The sequence below is a fragment of the Protopterus annectens genome, chromosome 6.part1 (genome assembly GCF_019279795.1).
Source record: "Protopterus annectens isolate FY-2018-M chromosome 6.part1, PAN1.0, whole genome shotgun sequence".
NCBI classification, from domain to species: domain Eukaryota; kingdom Metazoa; phylum Chordata; order Ceratodontiformes; family Protopteridae; genus Protopterus; species Protopterus annectens.
The window spans coordinates 50032318-50059093 of record NC_056738.1 but is presented as its reverse complement, the minus strand read 5'-3'; the positions used below and the strand labels follow the sequence as shown (position 1 = coordinate 50059093).

Sequence of the window (26776 nt, the reverse complement as noted above, 5' to 3'; positions counted from 1 at the left end):
CCTAGAGATGAGAGCAGTGCTTTTAACGTTGCAAGCCCTCAACGACTTTCTTCCTGTAGGGACAATTGCAGTCCACACAGACAACATGTCTGTAGTTTGGTATATCAACAAACAGGGCGGAACCAAGTCCTACCCCTTGTGTCGAGCGCTCAGACTTTGGCAATGGGCGATCTCCTCTCATCGGTTTCTGGTAGCAACGCACATCCCTGGGAAAACTAACATTTTAGCGGACAGATTGAGCAAAGCTATTCTCATGCCTCACGAGTGGTCTCTCAAGCAATCTATAGTGGAGGAGATTTTTCTGGAATGGGTCGCCCATGTTGCGATCTTTTGCTACTCCCCAAAACAGCAAATGCCCAGACTTCTTCTCTCTTCCTCTGTCAGGCCATCCCCAGAGACGCCTGACCCAGGATTGGCCCCAGGGACTTCTTTATGCCTTTCCTCCTTTTCCCTGATCCCTCAAGTTATCCAGAAAGCAACCGCTTTGAGAGCCAAAATGATTCTCATTGCTCCTTATTGGCCTCGACAAATTTGGTTTCCGTTCCTCCATCGTCACCTTTTGGTGCAGCCGTGGCATCTGGACCCAGTGCCAGATCTTCTGATTCACCAATCCGGTCAGCTGCACCGGTCTATCCCTTCTCTCAACCTCACAGCATGGTTGCTCCACTTCCTTCCTTAGCCAGGCTTCCTTTGATCTCTAACCCTGTTAGAGACATCATAGTAGCTTCTTTAAAATCCTCTACCAGGAGGATTTATACAAGCAAATGGAAACGTTTCTCTTATTGGGCTAAAGCCAAGAATATTGATCCCTTCACTGCCCCAGTTCAGGCAGTTTTGGACTTCTTAGCGGAGATTTTTCATGCAGGCTCCTCTTCTTCCACAGTTAGAGTTCAATTGGCTGCTATCTCGAACTTTCATGTCGGGATCGCAGATCACAATATTATGTCCCATAGGCTTTGTAGAGCCTTCTTGAAAGGAATTTTCCTGCTAAAGCCTCCAATCAGGAATCCTCCTCCTCAATGGGATCTAAATTTAGTGCTGACATCCTTGATTCTTCCCCCTTCGAGCCAGCTGTTTCTTGCTCCCTAAAATTTCTTTCTTGGAAAACATTATTCCTAGTAGCTATTACATCGCCAGGAGGGTGTCTGAACTTCATGCTCTATCGGTTCGACCCCCCTATTTGGTCTTTCACAAAGACAGAGTATCATTCAAAACTAATCCGACCTTTTTGTAAGGTCGCCTCAAAGACTAATTTGAATCAATCCATTGATCTCCTGTATTTTTCCAAACTATTCAAACAGATCGAACAAAACTACATTATCTTGATGTCCACCGCCAACTCGGATATTATTTGGACAGAACTAAACAATTTAGGAAATCCGATCAACTCTTTGTTTCCTATGCGGATAACAAGAAAGGCCTTCCTGTCTCTAAAGTGACCTTATCTAGATGGCTTTCTTCTGTCATCTCTGAAATTTATCTGCTCAGGGAAAACAGCTGTGCTCAAAACCTAAAGCACATTCAACTAGGAGCTTAGCTACTTCTACAGCCTTTCAAGCTAGACTTCCTTTAGACACTATTTGTGCAGCGCCACTTGGGCCACTCCTCATACTTTTGTTTCCCATTACAAATTGGACTTGGCCTCCAGGGACAGAGCCAGTTTTGGCTCTACAGTCCTCAAGAGTCTGTTCCATTGAGCCACCCAGGATAGAGGTGCTAGGGACGCGGTCCCATCAAGCAAGAATGAAGGCGAGATTGACAACTTAACATTAAGAAGTTATGTACCTACCATAACATTCCATGTTAGTTGTCTTCTCTCGCCTTCTTTCTTGCGACCCTCCCTCCTTCCCCCCAGGCCTGGACAGACCTTTTCTACAAGGAATTATTATGCTGAAGACCATTCAGAGCTGGTCCTTCTTCCATCCTGTAGGCTTTCTTTCTTCCTTTGGGAAGTATTTATGCTTGGTGCTATTACCCTTTGTCATCAAACGAGATCTGGGTACTTACCGCCTTGCATCATGGGATATGGGGCTGCCTCGAGCTGGTAAAAGTGACTCTCGAGCTTAGCAAGTGCCGAGTCGGAGCCGAGGATCGGCTCCGAACCCATCAAGCAAGAAAGAAGGCGAGAGAAGACAACTAACATGGAACGTTATGGTAGGTACATAACTTCTTATTTTGCTCCTTGAGCCATGCAAGCCTTCTTATCACAGATCCAGTTACAGCGGCCTTGCAAGAGGCCTCCAAGGAATCAAAACCACATTGCAAAGTATGCTTTCCAAATGTAATGACTGCAACAGTGAATACACTCGAACATCTACATTTATGGTAAGTGTACACAACTATACTTTTATGATCTCCTCTGTTGGTCAGTACCAGATCCTGTATGTTGGAGTACGTGCCATCCAGAGGATTCATCTGTTCCAGGGTGTTTTTGTTAAAGTCCAAGAAGCATTGTGCATTTCCCAGTCTGTAGAGGGGGTAGTCACCCATGAACAGGGTGTTTAGGTGGATGGTGAGCACTTTGAGTAGGTTTAGGTAACAGTCGTGAGACTCTAGGGGCAAAGACAGTGACCTGTAGCTAGCCATGATATGGTGAGGGACCTTACCTTTCAGGACTTGCATGTGGATAAGCTCCATGATGTTATCCTGTGTGGCCAACCTGGAGGTGTTTGTTGCTAATGAAGATGGTCACCTTCACCTTTGACACCAGTCTGTGCTGTGTTTAGTGTAAATGTGTAGTAGGTACTGTAGGCTTGCACTGCCAAAGTACTTACTGTGGCTTTAAACAAAGTCTCGGTCATGGCATAAATGTCTAATTTTGTCTAAACATTTCCACCTTTAACCCCAGTCTGCACTGGTTTTCGTCTAAATGTGTGAAAGGTTCTGTAGCCTTGCACAGCTGGAGTACTTTCTACAGCTTTAAACCAAACCTCTCTTATGGCACAAATATACATTCACCAGAGTGAGGAGGGCTTTGAAGTGTGTTGTGTGTTTTGTTTAGGTTCTGATTATTGAGCAGGAACACATAAGGTTTCCGGTAGACTTTTTCACTATGTTGGTAGTTGCCTTTTTGGCATTTCATAAAAAGGCTTTAAGAGGCTGGATATAGTTTTAGTCCATGTCTGAAAGCCTAGCGGGGACAAGTGCAACCCGTCCATGGCAAAGTAAGGTGGTCTTTGCCCATGTTCTCCCATGCTGACAAATATTGAAGCCCCCCAGATTGACACCAGAAGCTAAGCCAATTATTAAAATTTATCAGTTCATGTTCATACTGTCATCATTTTTGGTGAGGGTAGAATGCTGCTACATTGCCACAAGCTCAGGCCCCTATGCTGAAAAAACATATGATCAAAATGGCTGAGGACTTAATTACCTTGATCAGGGGTTCCCAACCCCCTCCTGCTAAGAGGCCTAGGCAAGACACTGATTATGAATCTTCAGATCAGGTTTCCATTTCTTCTGACTCCTCTTCTGATCAGGAATTTTCTATTCTACCCTATGAGGATTCAGATGCAGAAGAATCCATCCAATCTGCATGTCCTCCTGAGGATTATTCTTTTGGAGAAGCCTTGCATCACAGGGTTCATACAGGTCAAAGCATGGGGTGTCTCCACCTCCAAATCTGGAGGAAACAAAGCACAACCCTACAGTAAGCAGTCTCAATGATTTCCTTCTACCTTCACCAAGCACTTATCTTTTGGCAGCCCCCTTGGTGGGAAAATTAGCACTTCATGCTCAAAATTGGCAGTTAATTAACCAGGACAAGTGGGTATTTAAGCATAGTATCCCAGGGGTACAGATTTCATTTCCATACTGTGCCAATTCCAAACGGTAGGCCAGATCTGCCACAAAAATCAATGGGTAGAGGCTCAGAAACAAGTTACGTCCATCATGGATATGGGGTCTATTCAACCAGAACAGGAAAAAGGACAAGGTTTTTATTCAAGACTTTTCCTGGTACCTTGAAAAGACCATGCCTGGCTTCCAATACCGGACTTATCGATTTTGTACACGTTCCTGGACATTCCAAAATTCAAAATACTGACTTTACAACGGCTCCTGCCTATGCTGGGCAGGAACGCTTGGTTAGTGACTCTAGACTTAAGAGGGCATACCTGCAAATCCCAATAAGGGAATCGTGCAGAAGATACCTCCGCTTCAAGGCAGGTTTTTGCATTACCAATTCTCTGCACTGCCCTTTGGCTTATCTACTGCGTCCAGGGTCTTTACAAAGTGCCTGGCACCAGTAATTGCATTTTGCAGACAAAGAAGCATACAAATTTATTTTTGCCTGGACGACGGTCTCATTCAAGCGGAGAACAAGGACATTCTTCTTCAACATCTGGCGTTTGTAAAAAGTTCTCTAACATGCCTAGGTACACAATAAACAAAAAGAAATCCCAACTGGTACCCTCTCAAATAATTACATTCCTGGGTGCAAGCTTGAATACAACTGCCCAGATGGCTTACCTCATGCCAGACAAAGGCAACTGACAACATACTTCAAACAGATGGCAACAAAAACTCAATTTTCTGCAAGACAAATTCTGCAGGCTTTGGGGTTCTTGGCATCCTGCATTCTACTAATTCCATATGCAAGACTGCATATGAGGAAACTTCAATAGTACCTAAAAGGTTTGAGTCAACATTGTTGCAGTCTGCAAACAATGATTCCTGTCATTCCCTACCTACAACAGGAGTTTCTTTGGTGGGCAGAGACATGTCACCAAAACAAGGGACCGTCATTCACTCTACCCGCTGCCACCCAAACCCTAACTACAGACTCAACAGACTATGCTTGGGGGGCCCACCTGGCGGGGAGATGCATTCAGGGCATATGGAGCCCAAAACAAATGCATCTGCATATCACCCAGAAATAGATGCTAGCTGTTCAGAATGCTCTGACAGCTTTCAAGGACTTACTACTGATAAAGACGCACAACACCACGCTTATGTGGTACATAAACAAGCAGAGGGGTACACATTCCTACCCCCTTTGCAGACTAGCCATGACATTGTGGAAACAGCTTCCACTTACCAAGTACATCTTCAAGCTCAATTCCTGCCAGGAAAACAAAATACTTTGACAGACGACCTAAGCAGAAATCTTATGGACCCGCACGAGTGGAAACTGGATCCACAAAAGCTGAACATGGTAACACAGAAATGGGGGAGCCCAGACATAGATCTATTTGCCTCTCTCCCAAAATTATCAACTGGTCAAATTCTGCACAAGGACTCATCACAGACAAGCATGGAAAGTGGATGCCCTATCCTTCAGTTGGAAAAACCTATCAGTCTATGCCTTTCCCCTTCTGCCTCTTCTCTCCAAGGTCTTACTAAAGGTCAGACAGGAAAAAACAAAAATGATCCTGATTGCTCCAGACTGGCCTCACCAGCACTGGTACCCAATTCTAAAGAATATGTCTAAACTCCCTCCTTGGTACTTGCCTCAAATACCTCATCTACTGTCTCAGCAGAACAATCAAATTCTGCACACACTGCTCCAAACTCTGAACCTTGCAGTATGGTTGATAATTTAAGTATTCAAACACCACCTCTCAGTAAATCTGTGATGGATGTAATTTTGGAAGCCAGAAGGCCTAGTACTAGAAATATTATGCTGATAAATGGAAGAGAATCTGTGCTTGGAACCAAGCACAAGGAATGGACACAGCAAAACCAAATATCCCTCAGATTTTACAATACTTGACTGAGAAGCTTGAATAAGGGCCTATATTTTTCTTCAATAAAAATCCATGCCTCTGCCATCTCAGCTCATTACAACACGGAGCCTCTCCTCTTTTCTCATCCTTTGCTTAAACAGTATCTTAGAGGGGCCAAAAATTTAAGGCCTCACAGAAGGTCACCAACTCCTGCATGGGACCTCAATTTTGTGCTGGAAAAACTCACCCTGCCTCCTTTTGAACCAGCAGCTACTGTGGATATAAAATTTTTATCTTGGAAAACAGTTTTCCTCCCGGCACTCACTTAAGCAGGAAGGGTTTCAGAACTACACGCTCTCATGGCTGTGGAGCCTTTTATTACATTTTACCCAGACAGGGTGTCCCTCATGATCAATCCTTCCTTTATGCTTAAGGTGGTATCCAGTGTGGCTCTTAAGCAAACAATTCACCTGCCAGCATTTTACCCAAATCCGCAGAACAAGGGGGAGCGGATTCTGCATTCATTGGACTTGCACAGACAACTAATATTCCACTTAAACAGGACCAAATCTCTAAGAAAGTCTGAGCAACTACTGGTGGCATTTACTTCAGGATCAGAGGGGAAGGCTACATCAAAGCAGACTATTTCTAAGTGGATAAGCCACTGCATTAATTTCTGCTACTTGCACCATATTAAACCTGTGCCCAAGGAGATCAGGTCACATTCCACCAGGGCTACCTCTACCTCAGCAGCCTTTCTCAGAGGAGTTCCAACCAAAGACATTCTAGAAGCTGTTACTTGGAGCTCTGTTCATACTGTCGCAAAGCATTATCATTTGCCTCTCTTCTCCAAATCCAGGGCAGGCTTTGCCACTGCAGTTCTGCAGGGCCTTATAGCCGCTCCTATTGCTATTTACTTCCATCCTCCCATCCATAGCTTTGGGATTCTACCCAAATGTAATGACTGCAACAGTGAAACACGAAGAACATAGTACAGTTGTGTACACTTACCATAAATGTAGATGTTCGAGTGTATTCACTGTTGCAGTCCGGATTACCCACCCGCCATCCCCCTGTTTGTAACGTCTCTTTCCTTCACTGTATTCTAAAGCCTTTGTGGTGTATTTGCTTTTGAATGAAGGTAAAGTTTATGTTGCTGTTTATTTACACACACACACACACACACACACATATATATATATATATATATATATATATATATATATATATATATTGTTTATTTGTTTATTTATTTATTTATATATTTTCTGCTCCCCATTTGGGGGGCACCTGACATCTGAGGCAAGAAAAACTGAATGTACTGAGAGACAGCCTTACAAGACTATCTGCAAATATATAGAGCGGAGTATATTTTTCTGTATTATTCTGTATTATAGAGCTAAATTGTTGCTTAGATATCTGTTGTCTTACTGTTCTACAAATATACAGAGATCAGTATATATTTTTTTGGTTTTAAAATTTGCACTGTGATTCCTCACATCTCTGTTGAAACTGTCTTCCCCACACCCCCTCCCTGTTCTTGATGGTAGTTTAAATTTGGTGGCTTTTGCAGTGCCTGCCCCACTGTAGATTTGATCTAGGACACTCCCCCAGTCCCATCTCTTTACCGCATTCTACCTAATAAACCCTTTCTGCACTTGCTTTTAGTCCTTTTTAATTTAATTGCATTTTTTCAAACGGTGTGTGGACTAATATTGCTACACACTCAAGTGTGCCAGCTCGCACTGCATGTGAATTGTTTTTACTACTATTTTTGCTACTTTTCTGAAAAAAAAAAAATGTAAGCCTTTTTTCTACCTTTCCTGTAATTAGTGTTCCAGATACAGATTTGCTGTATCCAGGACTGTTTGTAAGCTTCTGTGTCCCCAAGCCTTTGTGTTGGAGGGAAGCCTTCTAGTTTATCAGTGGGAGTGGTAAGCATTAGGTAACCTGTCTACCACATAGGGAGTGGTTCTGGCCCAGAATTTGTAGTTATTGGCCGTTTGGGTGGTCTTCCATCTCTCTCAACTTTCTAATTTGAAGGCCTGCATTTGCACTTGTTTCTGTCCTGCAACTCCTGGGCCCATCTCATTTGCTCACTCAAAAAAAAAAAAATGCATCTGCTTTTATTGTATTTGTGTTTCGTCCTACTTTATTTTGCTTTTGCATCATCTTAAAAGTACTCAATTATTACTGCTTGGTGTAACTCATTCTAAGCCTTTTAGTTTAAGCACTTGGGCTTCAGACCAGTTGTTTTACATTAAGAAGGTTTGTGGTCTGCACTGTAGTGGCAGAACAGGTAGCTTACATCCTTCTAAATTGGGAACTGCTGATTTGAGGGCTCAGTGTCTGTTATTCTAAAAGTGTATTAATTCTGGTTTAAGCACTTGGGCTTCAGGCCAGTTATTTTACATTGAGGGCTTGTGGTCTGCACTCTTGTGGGAGGAGAGGCTGGACTCTGCCCTTCTGAGCTGGGAATTTCTGGATAAAGGCTTATAGTGCTTGCATATTTGAACTGCTTCTTACTGAAATTGGTGCACCTTGTTTGCTGTAGCATAGACTAGATCCAGGCCTGCTGAATCTAGCTTTGTTTGTTTAACTTGAGCACTAATCCAGGCATTCTTTAAAGTATTCAGTTGTATTTATTGCTGCTTGGTAGTAACTTGATTGAAGTGTAGCTATCATTCTAAGTCTTTTGGATTAAGCACTTGGGCTTCAGACCAGTTGTTTTACATTAGGAAGGTTTGTGGCCTGCACTGTGGTGGCAGGACAGGTAGCTTACGTCCTTCTAAGTTGGGAACTGCTGATTGAGGGCTCAGTGTCTGTTATTCTAAAAGTGTATTATTTCTGGTTTAAGCATTTGGGCTTCAGGCCAGTTATTTTACATTAAGAAGGTTCGTGGTCTGCAGTCTTGTGGGAGGAGAGGCTGGACTCTGCCCTTCTGAGCTGGGGATTTCTGGTTAAAGGCTTATAGTATGAAACACTATGTGTGATCAAGGCAATGTTTTTGTGTAGATAGGCTTTGAATAGACGGAGATGCCAAATGTTGGCTCTTAGTCCTTTCAAACCTTAAAACAGAACTCACAATTGTCTGTGGGATTTGTAACAGGTTGAATGGGGTTGCTGCTTGGGGCTTGGTTAACACCAAAAATGGCCAAGTCCTCCCTATCAGCACACAACCCCTCCAAGATCTTATCTAAATCCATATTAAATGACAAATGTCCAAGGAACAAACAAAAAGTATGATACTACAAAAAATAGCAAGAACCCTGAAAGGGATAGACAGGGAATAGGCAAAACCAGACAGGATGGCAAGGTATCCTGAGCCATAAGGAAAAATACTGGATCACACAGGTCTCAATGACCATTTATAAACCATCTTATCATTTGATCATATGTACATGACATTTTTATTTATATATTTTTCCCTTTGCAATTCAAGACCTTATTACATTTATATATGGTAATTATATGTAATCATCTGTTTTATGATATTTCAGTTCATTATTAGAACAATATTTTTCATACTTACATTGTATGGGGATATATATATATTTTTTTTTTTCCTTATTGAACAGTGTAATGTTGCTTTAAATCTTATTTGAGTGCTTCATGCAAATGTTTGTACTGTCATTGGTCTATTCACATATTTAAACTGACGTTGACCATGTATTTTTGAAGGATTTTCACTCACTGATGAAGGCTGGTGCCGAAACTAGTATGAGTTTCTGAATTAGGACATGTTTTGTCCTTTTTTGCCTCTGAATAAATGGTGATACCATCTTGCTGGCTTTTCGTGTTTCATACAAGGTTGGTTGGCCGTGCAGCCGTACGTGCGAGGGTTGGTGTTTGTTAAAGGCTTATAGTGCCTGCATATTTTAACTGTTTCCTATTGAAATTGGTACACCTTGTTTGCTGTAGCATAGACTAGATCCAGGCCTGTTGAATCTAGCTTTGTTTGTATGCTTATTGTTTGTTTGCTTGTTATTTCTCTGAAATGCTATTTCCACCTAAAATGCGGCTTTTTAGCGCTTCTGTGGATCCCTAGTGATATCTGCATTGCTTACTGTACTTATTTCCTTGTTTCACTTGAAAGAAAGTTACTGTTTGTCGTTTTTGCATTTAAGTTACCTGTAACACATTGCATTTAAGTTACCTGGCACTTGCTCACTAAAGCAATTATATAAGTCAGCACTAAAAAATTAAAAGCACTACACCCTCACAAACTCCCTTTGCGTACCTTGTTCCCCATTGGCCCTATTTTTCAATTAAAGGAATTCCCAATACTATTCTAGCATGTCCAAAGGTCAGTTGTCAGTCTCCTCTCCGGTCTAGCTGGTGAATCTGGGAATCTTGAGGCAATGTTACAACTGCCTCATGTACACAGACCAGACCACAAAAGGGTGGGGGGGGGGAGTATCAATATTCGTCAAAGATACCCACACCTCCAGGTTGGTGGCACAGCACGAAGCATCAGAGAATATCCATGTGCAACAAACAGTGGGTAAAACCACCTTCCAGTTTATAGTCTGCTACAGACCACCCTCCCAAACCCAGGAACCCCACGCAGCCTTTTTGAGAACACTGGAAAATATGAAGGTCTCTCCAAACACCATTATATTGGGCGACTTCAACTACCCAAACATAGACTGGGAGCATTACTCTAGCTCCAACACCCTAGCCCAAAGGTTCCTAGAATTTATAAACTCAGATGCTGTGGAACAACTTGTTACCACTCCCACAAGAGGGGAAAGCATACTGGACCTGATCATCACCAACATGGGGACTCTATGCTGCTGATCTCACTGGTAAGATCAAATCATAAACTAATTTCACTGGATATTCTCATCCCGACCCCACCCCCTGCCCAGAAAACCACAGTGAAAAACTTCTCTAAAGCAAATTTCACACTCCTCAAAACCGAGGTGGAATCCTTCAAAGCCCCCGGGCCTGTGGAAAATATGGCCCAGACCGCAGAATCCTTTATAAATGCATTCTATGAACACCTTCAGGAATGCATGGATCATGCAGTCCCAAATAAAATCAAGACCCTGGTGGAACCCAGCCATAACAAACTATACAATAGAAGGAGGAAGCTAGTACATGATAGAGCAAAGTCCCAAAAAGGGAAGGCATCTCTGATCAGTATTAGCAAAAAACTATGGGCACTCTAAGGCCAGCTTCGAGAGAAAAATTGCACAGGACACTAAGGATGATCACAAGGCTTTCTTTAGTTATGTTAGGAACCTGGGTGGGAATTCCCAGATATGCTCAGAATTAGTCCAAAATGACAAAAAATACACCAAACCCACAGACAATGCCAACATCTTAGCTGACAGGTTCAGTGCAAACCCCCCCCCTCCCCACCAAAAGGGCAAATATCTACCCCAGCAGAGTGCTGCCCCCCTGACATCTCAGATGCTCAGGGTAAGAGCCGCCCTCTCCAAAGCAAAAAACACAGCATCAATGGGACCAAACAGTGTCCCGGGCTGCGTCCTACATGAACTCCAAGAAGAGTTAAACCCAAACATAAAACTACTGTTCAATCTCAGCCTTACTACAGGATATGTACCCAAAGAGTGGCGTACAGCAACAGTGGTCCCTCTCCACAAAGGTGGTGCCTCAACGGATCCTGGAAACTATCGCCCCATAAGCCTGACTAGCTTGGTCTGTAAAGCTATGGAAAGGATCGTCATGGACCTCATAAATGAAGATATTGGGGACCTACAGACACTGGATCCTACCCAAGTTCGGCTTTAAGGGCAGATCCTGCTTCTTAAACCTGGTCGATTTCTTTGAAACAGTCACCAAGGCCATTGACGAGGGGAAGGTGGTCCACACAGCCTACCTGGACCTCGCAAAAGCCTTCGATACAATACCCCACTCGGGCATTATAGATAAGCTCACCAGCTTAAATATAAACCCGTATGTCACTAGATGGGTTGCAAACTGGCTCAAGGACAGAACCCACATGGTTAATATTGCTGGAGCCATGTCAGACTCCAAACCAGTTACAAGTGACGTCCCACAAGGCTCAGTCCTGGGACCTCTCTTGTTCGGTATATATTTCTCAGAGGTATAGGCCAACACAGAAGGACTGTGGCTGACCAAGTTCGCAGATGACTGCAAACTGGGCGCCATAATCAGCTCTCCAGCCGACACAAGCATCCTCCAAAAGTGCCTCATAGAAAGACAACTGGTGCCAGAGCCATGGCCTCAAGCTAAACGCCAAATGTGTATAGTCATCCCCTTTGGCAAAAACAAAGTGCCCACAAATTACCACATAGGTGGTAATCCATTAAGTACAGAAGAAGTAATTAGGGACCTGGGGACCCAAGTTGATAGCAATCTCTCATTTGACAACCACGTGGCCAAAGTGGTTAGAAAAACATTTTATATAGCCCACCTAATCATGAAGGGATTCACATCTAGTTCAGGGGAGGTCATCGTGCCTCTTTACTCATCCCTCATCAGGCCCATAATTGAGTACAATGCCCCTTTTGGGATGTACGTTACCAGACACCTGCAGCAACTGGAAAGACCCCAAAAGTACCTCACCAAGAGGATCAAAGGGCTCAAACAGATGCCATATGCTGCCCGGTTAAGAAACTCCAGCTCTACTCAGTGGCATACTGCCTGCTCAGAGGCGATATGTGCCTGATGTATAAAGCCATGTCCAACCCGGAATTAATGGACATGCTGCACCTCAGAAAATCCAAATCCCATCGAGCTACGCGCTCGAGAGACTTGAACCTCCGCACTGAAATAAATAGGACATGCTGGAGGGACAGATGCATAACCCAGAGGCTCCCTTCACTCTGGAATAAAATCCCAGTCCAGGTTAGGCAGAGTCCCTCATTGACTCTCTTCAAGAGGAATCTTGATGAGTGGATGGGAGATCGTAGGTTTACCCGGGGTAGCACTTCTGTGTCACTGTTAGACAGAGGCACAGTATACTAACCTCGAAAAAGGGCATAGCAAAATTCATTTAAAATGGGTGGCGAAAGCCAAACACACTCTGGCTAGGCTTATAAATGCCCTAGGGCAGATAGCCTAGTATGAACCTATGAATAAAATGGCTTTGGCTGCAAGTTTTATACCCCTGACGACCTGACGTCATGGAAGAGGAGACAGCAACCGACACAGGACCCAGCACTGTTATTCAGACCGACTGATTGCAACCTGCCAGCAGATTACCCAAATGTAATCACTGCAACAGTGAATACACTCGAACATCTACATTTATGGTAAGTGTACACAACTGTACTTTCTGCACTCATTTCTGTCCAGTGCCACACTTTAACAGGTTTCAGATCTAATCATAACTTTGTAGGTAACTTTTACTGTCAAGTTTGTGGTTAGCAATGCCATGTATAGTAGCAGTGGCCCAGTGGGCAGTTCCACACTGAGAATAAAAACTAGAAAACTGACTCCTATGCCCTCTAACCAGTAAATAACAATGCTTTGAGCTTTCTGCAGTGCTTCCCAGCTCAGAGAGGCCAGGTAAACACCACCACATGATGTCTGGTCCTGGAATTTCTTAACAGAAAAGCACTGCAAAAGCAGCTCTCAAGTGCAGATTAAACAAACTACAGAAGTCCCTGGTTAAGAGTTCAGCTATTGTCTGAGGGCATCAAAGTGCAACTCCAAAATGTATTTTTAGACAGCAAGTTATTTTTAGGGCCTCACTGTTCATGAAACTGGTGGAAAAGGGCAGAGTCATTCAAACCATAAAGTAGATTTTTATTCCTCAGTATCAAATTGCATTAGTAGTTTTCATGCTAAGCAGATTCCCATTCAATCTAAACAGTCTGTGTAAACAATTCAGGCAAGAGTATATTTAGAAAGGCCATTTGGAAAGTTGGAAGAGAGTGAATTATGCAGCTTGGCAGAGAAGAGCAGCAGTCCCCCCAATGTGAGGCTGCCTCACAATTCTAACTATTCTGTACCTGCCTTCTTTTCCACCCCCCACCAGCTAGTTAAAGGAGGATCCCTTTACAGATGTCTGATTTGAGCTGATCACAGGCCAGTGTGTGGAAGGAGTCTTAAGCACTTGGGTAAAAAAAATTGAATAGAAGTGAGTTTCACTATGGGAATGTTTCTTTGCACCATACCAAAGAACTGTGGCAGAATCATAAAAGGGAATGCTTGTTTTGATGTCAGTCTTACTAGTTCCCTCGTCAGAAAGGAGGAGGCATTTTTCCAGGTTGTTCCTGATTCCAAGGAAAGCTGGACCCTAGAAGACAAATGAGACTTTATGCTAAACAAGTGTTTTTTGTGAAAATGAAGTCAAGAAGCTTGACTCTACAGACCTTCCCGGTCATGGATGTTTCTCTGCATATTCCTGTCAGCCTTCAAGGAGCACAGAAAATGCCTGGAGCTTGATAGGAATGGAATACTTTCACTTCATTCTTTTGCCTTTTGTGTTATCCACTGGTCCCATGATGTATACAAAACGCTTCTATCTTTTGTCCACTTTTTCCAGCATGTGGATGGCAATCTAATGCAAAGCCCTAGGATGAAGTTGACTGAGGCATTCACATTACAGTAAAGTGTCTATTATCCAAACTAATTGGGACCAAGGGTAGTTTGGATAATCAGACTTACATTTGACCAGATAAAAAAACTTGTTTTTTTCTGCATGCAGGGGAATATACTTTTCAGCTATTCAGCAATTCCAGTGATCAGTAAATAAAATTTTTTGCACACAAGCTTGGCTACAAGCTCAAAAAACATGCACAAGCAAGTACTTAGAACGTTTACATACTCAGACTTCGATTTTTCATACATGAAAACTTTGAATGGCTGTGTTCGGATAGGTGTTTCGGATAATTGACTCTCTACTGTACAGTGTATATTGCCTTACTAAATTGAATATAGTTCTGAATTTCAGTAACCTGTGTCTCACTCCCTGTCAAGTAAAGTAATTCTTAGATGCCCTTTTAGGCAGAATTTACTTGCAGGTTGTACATCTCATAAGAGAAGATACCTGCGCTCAATGTTTTGTCCTCCTTTTGAAGGCTGTTATTGGTACATGTTGACCACCATCTTCATGGTACCCTGGGGCAAAATTGCACATGAAGAAACACTCTTGGTACTTACGAAACACCTAGTGCCAGTATCTGCACTTTCTGGAGTAACTAATTCCTCTAACCCACCACCCACAAAACATTAATATAGTAAATGGTCATATGGGGACCATATCACGCTGAGTTCTGAGTTGAAGGATCAGTCCTTGATTTCTGGAATCTTCTGACCTGTGTTGGGTTGTACACACAGCCACCCAACTCCAAGGTACCTGTAACAGGGATAAGAACAGACATGCTAGAGGACGTCAGACCTGGTGTCATCAGTCTGACTTTTGGACAAGTACCATGGAGGGTGTGGTACATCAACAGAAAGAGGTGCTGGAGCGTACATTTTATCCACTGTGTAGACTAGTTGATAGCTTGAGATCTGACATCAAACTAACCTCCATCTCCCTTGGCTGTTGCATCAAGTAAGTCCATAATAGTGTCATGTATCATCTATGCATATCTACAACTAGTCTCCACAACTGGAAGTTGTTTCTATAAGCTTACAAACTCACCTTACTTTAGGACACAGTGGAAATGGACTGTTTTTTTCTTAAGACCTGTGCTACATCTGTTTTCTTCTTCTTCCTCTTTCGGCTTTTCCCGGTTAGGGGTCGCCACAGCGGATCACCTGTCCGCTCATGATTGACAGTGGAGTTTTATGGTGTTGAGTTGCCAGCCCGGCGCCCAACCTTAATTTCTCTGTCCTGGAAGATGTCTTCTGCTCTATTTCTGTCTCTTCTACTCTACTTCTGATTTCCAAAGTACTGAGAAGGACTATGTGCTACAGGACCAACCTGATCCTGGTGGCTGTGCTGTAGCCTTGGAGAAATTGATTCTCCCTGCTCAAGTAACTGAGAAGTGAACATAATGTTTTCTTCATATTGTACAAACGTCAGTCAAACCAACTGATACTCCCAAGACTAAAACACTTAAAGTCTTGTGTCGTTAGGAAGATAGATACCTTGAATCCTGCATTGGGACTCCTTCCCACCTTAAGCCATGAAGTTTATTAAGGAAGTAGAAAAGCTTAACTCATTCCCTCCAGTACAGCTCTTCACAGTGTTTTCTTTTAACTCTCAGTGGATGTAGCTGGAGCCTTTAGAAAAATGTAAATAGCAAACTATTCAGGATAAATTAATCTTTACATTAGTGGCATTCATTCAGTTTGATGCTTTAAACTGGAATTTATAAGCCAGAAACTGTGAATATTTTGTAATGTTGTATAAACAACTTATGATATCTCTATGACTATTCAAGGAAGACATGTACTGCCAATAGGATTTTCTTCATACAACTGTGAGCTTTCGTATGAGGCTATGCAGTCATGCCTGTTGTCTGAGTGTTGAGATATTTAGAGAAATGTGAAAGTAATTACAATACAAATAAACAGTATACAAATAATAATCAATAGCTCCTTAGCTGCATTAGACAGAGGTCAAATATCAGTGCGGTTTCATTTGCCATCATGTTTGCTTTAAGATGAAAATTTCTGATACGTTGTATATAACATGGTTTTGGAACTGTTACCGCCATATTTTTTATTTTATTTATTTTACATTTATTTTACATTTGTTGACCGGGCTAGTCTAACTGGAATAAAATCCATTTTCAGTAGAGGCCCGGGGAGAAAAGCTCCAGCACAGCAAACTTTATACAGTAAAAAATAATAAGTTCAAAGCAAAATAACAGTAGTAAAATAGCTCTAAACAGTTACAGCCATTCACATACACAATGTATGACTGTAATAAATTGTTTCAAATTAAAAGAATTATAATAATAATTAAAAAGGGTCAAGCAGAATACAGACATACTGATTAGGTTCAGTTGACATTACAAGGATACCTAGGTTGTGCTGAGGTGATATGCAATGCAATAGAAATAGAAACAAATTAGTAGTTTTCAATTGGAAGCAGGATAACAGAAAGTATATACTGTTAATAAATTATAGAAATGTATCATATGATATAGTGAGATAAGGTATCTAAGAGGCAGCAAGAGTATGTAAAGTGGTGGAATATATTCTTGCTAGGAGCAGAGAAGATATTTAGTCAGGGTTAGTACAAGGACAAAGCCAGTGAGAACTGAGAAATTGTTTTATTCTTAGTTTAAAGAGTCTTGTGGAGGTCAGAGATAGGAGTTCAGAGGGAAGTTTGTTCCAGTGTTTGCCTATGGAATTAGAGAACAGAGAATCTCCAGCTGAGTTGTTGGATTTGTTAATAGTAATAAGTGGCTTATTTGAGGAGCGTAGGTTCTTGAGATTGTTGTAGTGGGTGATGAGGGTAGTCAGTATAGGTGTATAGGTGGGGTAGTACAAGCTCTTATGGATAATAGTGAGTTGTTGAGATAGTATCTGGTTTTGAAACTCAAGCCATCCTAGTTTTAGGTTGTTGCAGTGATGTGTACGAAAAGGAGAACCTGTGGCAAATGTAGCAATGGAGTGATATGGAGTGCCATATGAACAAGCAATATTTGACACCTAGAGGCATCAGTAGGAGTTAACTGCAGAAACATCTGGAGTCGCACTCGGCTGTAATGAGAAAATTCTACTCAACAAAATGGGCCGTTTGTCACTTTGCATACCAAAAAAAAATTCAAGTTTATGGTGGCTTTTGTTTGCCAAAGTCTTCTTTTATCCTTTTGTTTTTGACAAAAGCCTTTCCTAAATGTCAAGTTACACCGTTTTGTTATTTTAGCTTGTTTAGTACTAGAACCCTGTGGATAGCCCCACTGAAGCATTTGTGCACCCATTGTAAAGTCATGCTTCTTGCATGGGAGTTACTGATCCTTGTTCATTTCAAGCTGGCAGGTTCAGCACTGATGAAGTTAATGATTGACTGTATCCAGGGTTGCCAGACGTCCCTATTTGACCGGGATTGACCCCGGTATCAGCAGCCTGATCCAGAGTCCCGCACTGCCGGTTTAAATCCCGGCAAAACAGCCCTCCGCTTTTTTTTTTTTTTTGATTGGCCCATATACCGGCATACAGGCCAATCAAAAATCGCTAAACAAGGAGCTGCTTGTGTTTAATGCGGAACATCAGGCAGTTCAGCATTAAACACGGCTCCGTTTTGCAAGTTTTTTGATTTGGTCGTATACCGGCATACTGGCCAATCAAAAATCGGTAAACACAGAGCAAGACCTTTTTGTTTTTGTCCCTATCCGGCCAGTCGGAAATCTGGCAACCCTGACTGTATCCTATTTGGGCATTATTTTCAAATAGAAAGATCCTCAGAATTGCATACCACAATGTGCAGAGGATCTTGTATGGTTTTCCTCAGACACAGGGTAGCTTTTAGGACCTTTTGGTTTCAGCTATATTTAAATTGGTCTTTAGGTTTTTGAAGTGGCACTATATCAGGCCATTCAGCTTCTGTTTTGTTTTTTGCCCCCCCCCCCCCCCAATCCAAAAAAATTCTGCAGAACACTTTTGCACATCTTGTATGTAGACAGGTAGCTAAGATATGTAGACAAGGACTTAAGGGTTTCAGGAAAGCAAACCAGCTCCCTGTAGTGCGAAGACCAGTATTCAAACTGTCTATGTGGTTGTCTGAGGTTTGTTTTGAGTAGCATAGAAAAATCTAACAGGAAGCTTCTAGATACACGAGACAGAGAGGAAGGAGCTACCACAGCTGCTTGTTTTCACAAATGTGTCTTATCCCAAAGTTATTGCGAGACAGTTGCTTGAACATCTATTCACATATTATCTAGGCATTACAAGCTGGGTGTCTGTCCATTAGCACATTGTGCTTTACCACTGCAGTTCTCCAAAATTAGTGTGCTGTCTCCCTTATCTCTGTGGCCATTTCCTTTACTGCTAATAGTGTTCCTGTATGTTTTGTTTGATACTGCAATAAACATACTACAGCTGTTTGATTATATTCATCATAAACATAGATGTTCCAAGTAAAATCAGTGAAGCAATATAAGCTTTTGTCCTCTGTCTCTGTATAGCCTTATGTTTCGAGAGGAATCCCATCCCCTTTTTTATGAAGTGTCATCTCCTTTATATTCTTGCGTTCTCCTTAGAGCAGGACAGATTTTTAAACCTATTTGGTGGGCTCAATATGCTCACTTGTTGGTGACATAATCAAGCAATCCACTTCTCCCACTGTTTATACAGTATGTTATTACTGTTGTCTATAGCATCATAGAGGGCAGCCTTACGACCTTGTGCAGGGAACATCTGAAAGTAGTGGAAGTTCATCTCTATGGTTGAATGTATGGTTCGTGTATAATTGCATAATTCCCACATTGTTGTGCTTGATTATGAAACGGTGTTAATTGAACCCTCACTTAGGGTGAGTGCGCTCACTCAACTGTACTTTCTTTCACATCTGGTGGAATTAATGTTGGACATGTTCCCCATTCTTTGTCATTGAAGATTCAGGAGAATGGAAGAAAGGCATATGATTCTGTAACTGAATGCAGAAGTCACAGAAAAATGTCCCTGTCTGCTCCTTGGTAACCAAGAAGACTAAGTTCAAGCTCTGCCCATGGGCTGGACTGAGAAACTTTTATTCAGCTGAGGACTTTCATTCTGCTCATAGGTTCATAGGTTTATACTAGGCTATCTGCTCTAAGGCATTTATAAGCTACTGTGCCCATTAGTTTGTTGTGCCTCTGTCCAGCAGTGACACAGAGATGATTCTAAACTCGATCTCCCATCCACAGGTCTAGATTTCTCTTGAACAGAGTCAGCCTCAAGCCCCACTCTCATTTATTCATTTTTCCAGAGCATAGGGAGTCTCTGAGTGATATAAATCTCTCCAGCCCAGCACGCCCTATTTATATCCTAAGGTTTTTAGTCGCTTGCTCTAGTGGTTTTGGTGGATTTGGATTTTTGAGGTGGAGCATGTCCATTTAATTCCGTTGGACATGGCCTTAATCTGGCAGCATATGACAGATTTTGAGTCTTATATCTTTTTGGTGGGAACTTTTTGGGGGGTCTCCAATTGCTGCAGATGTCGGGTGAGATACATCCCGAATGGGGGCATTTGCTCTATCATTGGTCTGATAAAGTGAGAGTACAGGGGAACAATGACCTTTCTTTAATGTGTTGAGTAAAAAAAAAAGAGAAATCAAAGGCCACAACCCCGTCCCTTGATAACCTCTTCCTCTCTGTGCTTGTTTGCCACCTATATGGTAGCTGGTAGCTTGGTTACCTTTTTTTTCCGAAGGGTAATGCTATACATTTTTTGGCGCTTAACTTCAGGCCCATGGCTCTGGCACCAGCTATCTGTTTCCACTATGGTTTTTTTGTTTGGGGGGGTGGGGGATGATATGGATTTGAGAGAGATTTGATCAGATCTCCACCAATGAGGGATATACTTCGGTGTGGAGCATTTTGTCCCCATGTTTGTGACAATGAAGATCTAGTATTTTTTCTCCTCTCGGGGAACAGTGACTAGCTGTTCCATGGCATTTGAATTTATGAACTCCAGATGTTCCAGTCTATATTCGGGTAGTTGAAGTCACCCAATATGATGGTGTTTGAGATACATTTATACCCTCCAGTGTCTTCCAAGGAAGGCTGTGGGGGTTCCTGAGTTTGAGAGGGTGGCCTGTAGCATGCTACAATTTAGTGCTGTCTCCATTTCAGGGCAGTGCTGGGTCCAGCTTTAAATGTTTTTAATTTTCCACATCACATTGGCTAGGATGTGAGATGATAGAAGCTGTCAAGAAGCTTTTCTCACAACAGTGGTCTGCAGCTTCATTCTGTATGCATCTGTATCATTTGTCTCCTCCCCCATGATCTGGTTGCATGCATCCGTTGCTCTTACCCATATTAGCCTTGTGGAGGGACAGGACTCTAGCTTTGGTTTGACTAGAGTAGTTTGGATTTTGCTGGTATTTAAATAAGCCATATCACGTTTGAGGTTTGAACTCCCTGATTAACAGGCTTCTATCACCCATTTGGACTCTTTGTTCATTTTCTTTTGATTTTATTACTTGTAAAATGCATTTAATGCCGCGGTGCTATGGCGGTAGAATTGTTACCGTACAGCAAGAGGTTCTCCCGTTCGATTCTCTGCTTGGCTTGGGAGTGCCTTCTGTGTGGAGTCTGCATGTCCTCCCCGCGGTTGGGTAGAGTTCGAAAGACATGCGTGTGTAAATGGGCATGCCTTCTTTGAAAGTTGGGTGTCATGCTGGCACCTCGGTGTTTCGTAAAAATCTACTGCCAATCAATAGCGGACCAGAGTTCAGCTGTGGCAACCCCTTACCGGGAAAAAGCCGAAAGACAAACAACTTGGAAAATGCATTTACTTGGAGTAGTTGCATCTGCTTGCATGAGTTCAGGTCTTTAGGCCCTTGTTTATAGAGATCAGTATCTAATCTTTAATTTTTGTACCTCCCCTTGGAACAGTCTATGTCCCCTTCTCATGATGATGGCTGATGTCTGAACTGCCTTCAAGCCAGTCCTACCTGCTTAAATGGAGGTGCACTTGAAAAATGTGAGTGAGAGAGATTTTTTTATTTTCCATACACATCTGTCAATAAAAGTGCCAAAAGTATTTTTAGAGGAGGTATTTTTGTATGTTGTGTTTTTAATTAAAGTTTATATTCTATTACTGTACATTCTTTTCTTCAGGCTTCACTCCCTGTGGATGGTACAAATGAAAATGCGGAAGCAGGAAATGACCTTATAATAGGTGAGAAATCGCAAAGAAGGTCTGCAAAAGTGGCAGCTTTCCACCTCCAGCAAATTGCTTCAGAGGAGCTGACAAAGGAATGGCCAAAGAGAAAGGTGCTGGAGGATCTGGTACCAGATGACAGGAAGGTGAAACACTTATTTGCTACCTCAATAGTGGGAAAAATAATTTTAGGACAGGGGTGTGGGAATACTGAAAGTCTCATGTTCTTCTGATGACATGTATTTACATTATGTCTTGGTTAGTACTGGAAAGCATTACAACTCGTTTCAAGGGAAGAGGTATTGCCATCTGGCAGACAAATTGTCACACAAGATGTGCAACTTTCTTTTTTACTTTGATTAGTTTTTTTTTTTTTTTTTGCTGCATGGCTTCATTACATGAATCATTGATCCAAGAGTCCTTAAGTAAAGGAGTAATGCTAGAGGTAGACATCAGTCTTCTGGCCCGATATTTTCTAAAGGTTTACCCATAAGAGCACATAGCTTAATTTTCTCCATTTATTACAAGGAAACCTACACTTAATGAGGAAGCAGCCACATGCATCTTAGTTTTTTTTATACTTTGGAAGTGATCAGTGCTAGCTTCATGCAGTCCCATCAGTTTTATCCAGATTAAAGTTTTAAAACATTTTAAAGTGTATCCTTTCTGGTATTTTACACGATTTTGGTGGTGAATTTTGTGACTTTTCCTCCTCTAACATCTAAAGGTGAAGGATTTATGGTGGTGAAAAGGCCTTTTCTCATTCGGGACACTAGGGGTCTGACAATCCAGTTCAAGACAAACCTTTCTAAATACCGCCACCCAAGTCTCCATATAATTTCCTAGATATTCATCATGGGAATCACTGTCCCAGTAGTACTTGTTGCTCAGTAGATATCCTGAAAGGTGGCCTATATTGACTGTGGTGTCACTACAAGCATAACTCCTCCCTTGCCAGTATCAGATCAACATTCATTATGCAGGGATTAGGCTTGGAATCACTGTTCCAGTAGTGTTCCTTGCTCAACAGATTTCCTGAAAGGTGGGTCTAAATTGACTGGTGTCCGTACATACATACCCCTTACCTAACCAGTATTGAGTCAGTATTCATTATGCAAAGAGTTGTGCTGTTTTTCTGCTGTCTAAAGTGTTTTCAGTAGTCCATTTTCATCGGGTAGATTCCAAACTGTTTACAGAACAGCAAATAAGTTGTCATGTTTGGATGACAACAGTTTGTTCAATTGGGCCCTACTTCCAAGGTTTGTATGTCAGCCTTGCTATCATTCCTCTCTACCATGTTCATGTCTGACATTCATTGAGAAGTGTTGCTGCCTGGTGTGGTATTGGTCATCTGGCATCCCACCTTTCAATTTCAGGAGTGACTTGTCCTGTGAAGCAAAGACGGTCTTCCCCCACCTGAAATCTTAAAAGTAGAAGAAAAAGATATAGCATATTCCTTTTGCACACCCCCACCACCACCATCCGAAGTCAGGTGCATGGACTTGTGAAGTATGTATGTAGTTGGTTTACCATGGTAGTGCACTGATCAGTATTGACCAATTTCAGGCTTAACATAGGTAAAATGTTGAGCATTCGCAAAGTAGTTCAGGCTAATTACATACAAAAAACTGTGTACATTCTAGTGAATAAGCACAGTGCAATGTAAATTGAAGCAGAGTGTAATGTGCAATGTGTACATTGGCTTCTAAAGTAGGTCAGTCTTCAGTGAATCGTGAGAGATGAGAAGAGACTTTGAATGGAGATAGGTTAGGTGATATTTCTTGTGTTGAAGCAAGTACATTTGGCTTGAAGTGCTTTTTATGTTGCATTCTAAATTTGGAGTAAATGTGGACTTCCTTATTGTCGATGGGAGAGCATTTCAAAGATTGTGACTAAGGAGAAAGCTTATGCAGTGCTATGGAGTTTGAGTCTAAGGGTAATGAGAGTTGGTGTGGCTTATAAGTACGAGGAGGTTTTTTCATGAAGTCTAGTTGCTGTTGGAGTAAATGTATGGAGCTGAAGTAGTTTATAGAGATGGGATCATAAAAGTATGTTAGATCTTTGTTTTATGGATAGCCATTTGCCTTTTTCTAGGTTGATATAGTGATCATCACAGAAAGTTGAGCTTGTAATGAATCGACAGATGGTGCTAGAGATGGTTTGTAGTGTGGCATTCTTTTTCTTGGAGGCAGAAGCAAAAATTGGGAGCCCATATTCAAGTTGAAAACGGAGAACTTTGTTGCCAGTGGTTGCCCTGGTTGGTTGGGATTGAAAAGGGGATATCTTTTTGGCCCAGAAGAGGAGACCAAAGTCCTGGTTATTTGAAGGTGGATGTTGTCATTATGGAATGGTTTTGTAGGTCAGAGGTAGGTGCTTGGTGAATTTTCTGCAGAGCTCTAAAAAGTATAGTTTTGGTCTTGGTGGGGTTGAGAGGTAGTATATGATTTGAGCCACTGGTTGAGCTTGTAAGTCTGACTGGTGTCTGGATTGAATGTTGGTGTGAAAGTGACCTGACCATGTCATCAGTATAGAGGATAAATTGGAGATGGGGAAGGTCACAAGGAAGTTTAATGACTGTTGAGAAAAAGGAAGGGGCAAGAATGAATCATTGTGGTTCACCTTTGGTAATAGCTGTAGACTCTGATTGGGCGGATCCTATTTTAACTATGAAGTGTCTGACAGTGAGGAAATTTTAAAACCATAGAGCACTGTCAGGACTGATACCACTTTCAATTAGTTAACCGCAACCAATCAAAAGATGCCTAGTTCAAGCAGAAGATAGCGTTTCAGAAGAAGAAAGCTTGAAAAGATGGTAGAGAGGCAGGTAAAAGCAGGCAAGTGTCATTTCAGGATTCAAGACCTACAGTAGTGGTTGTAGTACCTGCCCCTACTTTCCTTCACCCCCACACTTATTGGGGAGACTGATAACTCCCCCATCAGTAAAGATTGATACCACCAGATTTCAGACAGATAAGAAAAATTATAATCACAAGTTTCAAGCTAGAATTAGAGCCTTTCCACCTTTCATGGAAGGCTGGCCGTTCTTCCATACACACTAGCTAATGCGTCTTATTCTGGCACAGTGCCTGTTTTATGGGGCAGTAGATCCATTTCCTTCTAGAACATGGCAAAGAATTTTATTTTGTACATCTTCTGGTTCCAAACAAAAATGTCTGTTGGAGACCTGTTTTGGACTTATCAGGCTTGTAAAATGCATATCTGCATATTACCATCTACAGGCGGTATCTGAAGTTCAGAGTGGGCACGTCTTACTCATATGGATCATTGTTGCAATAAAATTCTTCACTTATGGGAATTGGCTGCAGACCCGCATCATCCTGACAAGCAGCACTGAGCTCTGTGGATGTTGGGTTGCACCAGCTCCTTCCATACCTCTCAACCTCTTTGTACAAGTAATCTGGACCAAACCCAACAAAATGGGGGAACAAAGGCCCAAAAAATAGGTACATTTTAAATACTGATCTTATAAACTTAGAAAGTTGCTAGAGTAACAGGGTTTGTTTTAACATACAATCTAATGTGGTTCAATTCTTTCCATTAACCTGAGGGACTTGGTTCCGATTCTTGGAACTGACCGGCCGCTTTCTCACAGCTCGAGAATCCAAACTTGAGTTACTCCTACCTACCCCCACAATACCCTGCTCCAGCACACTACCTCATTTCTCATTTGTAGTGCTTGGTGTTCAGTAGCGAGTTCTGCTTGAGCTTCTCCAGAGTAGTTTTTTTGGTGAGTTTTCTCCAGTTTTTGGCATTTTCCCACCCTCTGTCGTTTCTTTTCACTGTCTAGTCCTCTGTGTTCTTTCCATTAGACTTTTCTAGTTAAAAAAGTTTATCTTTCTGTTCTTCTCTTTGGCGCCCTTTCTCTTTCTTCCTTTGTTTTTTTTTTCCTATCCCTATGGCTGACCCATAAGCCTTTGGGGTTCAAAAAATGCACTTCCTGTTGGTGGAAGACTCTTGGCAGAAGATTCCTTTATCTGATGCCTATGAGGAGTGCGTTTGTTGTTTCCGGTCTCTCCATTTGGAAGCCCCTTGCAATATTTGCAGGGCATTTCATCCCTGGGCTCTGGCTGATAGGCGAAGCAAACTTATTTTAAAGGGCTTGCTTCCTCCTTCCTCCACCTCAGGGTCAATCCCCTGCTAAGAAGCACAGAGATGTCCTCTATGAGGATCCTGATGCAGAGGATTCCATTCCCTCTGCTTCCCCTCCAGAAGATTTTTCTTTTGGTGAAACCCTGCATACCCTTAGCATTTCCACTGGGATAGCCAGGAGTACTCTCAGTCCAAAAAGAGACTCTGGGAATTTTTAAACCAGTCCTCTAGCTATCCCTCTTGTTCTGGTAATTGTCGATGTCTTCCTGGAATCCAGCCTTGGCCTTGATGCTTTGCCTGCAGCACCCAGGAAACCTGACAGGTGCTCTAGAGTACCTGACTCCCACAAATTCCTTTTTAAGAATCATTCCGGGGATCCAGAGACCATTTCCCAAGGACCTAAAAGCATTAAGGCTACAACTGCCAAAAATCCTACCCCTTCAGACAGGGATTCTAGGGCTTTAGAAAGATGGGGTAGGAAAGTATACACCTCTGCTACTCCGGCCATTAGGGCTTTAAATGGCCAGTTTCATATGTTAAAGTATCAGCAGCATATTATGGAGCTAAATAAACAGAAAAACACAGATTTACAAGAGTTAATGCATTCTGCTAACCAAGTTGGTAAACATACTTTGCAATGTGGGTTTGATGCCTTAGAAGCATCTTGCAGGGCTGCTGTCACTGGGTCTGTTCTTAGAAGGCATGCTTGGCTTAAGGAACAAAACTTGCCAGATCATGTCAAAGCAAAATTACTGGATGCACCATTAAACCAAGAGCGTCTATTTGGCAATGAAGCAGAAGTCGTCCTCAGAAGGATGGAGGAAAAAGCTAAATCTATGCAAACTGTTAAAAGATTTCTTACAAGTACAGCCACCTAGATTCAGTAAGCATTGGCCTTCAAAAAACTGGTCTTTTCCACTCCCTTCCAGGTCTTCTCCATCTAAGCCTAGGGGTAGCACACCACCAAGACTTCAGTCTCAGGTTATACACAGATCTAAGCAATATGATGCTCCCTCATCCGAAACTGGGAGTAGTAAGCCACCATCCTATGGTAAAATTGCACAATGACTTATCCTTATCTCTTCCAAGCCTTGCCCAAGTACTTGCAACTTTAGGAGGGAAACTTGCCCTGCATGCAAAAAACTGGGAATGCATTACCCAAGACAGATGGGTCTTAAACATTGTTTGCCAAGGATACAGATTCCATTTCCACTCACTCCCAACCCTAAACGGATGGCCAGACCTCCCCCCAAACCAGTGGGCAGAGCCCCAAAAGCAGGTACTTTCTCTC

The 26776-nt window shown here is 42.2% G+C and overlaps 1 protein-coding gene across 1 annotated transcript in view; it reads left to right on the top strand.

The window, feature by feature from the left end:
* The window catches only part of ZNF512 (zinc finger protein 512), a 1352022-nt gene that overhangs the window by 549835 nt on the left and 775411 nt on the right, over window positions 1–26776 (top strand). The window contains exon 9 of the mRNA XM_044075342.1: window positions 21333–21521. Within this exon, the coding sequence (XP_043931277.1) occupies window positions 21333–21521 (189 nt within the window). The remainder of the gene's footprint in view (window positions 1–21332; window positions 21522–26776) is intronic.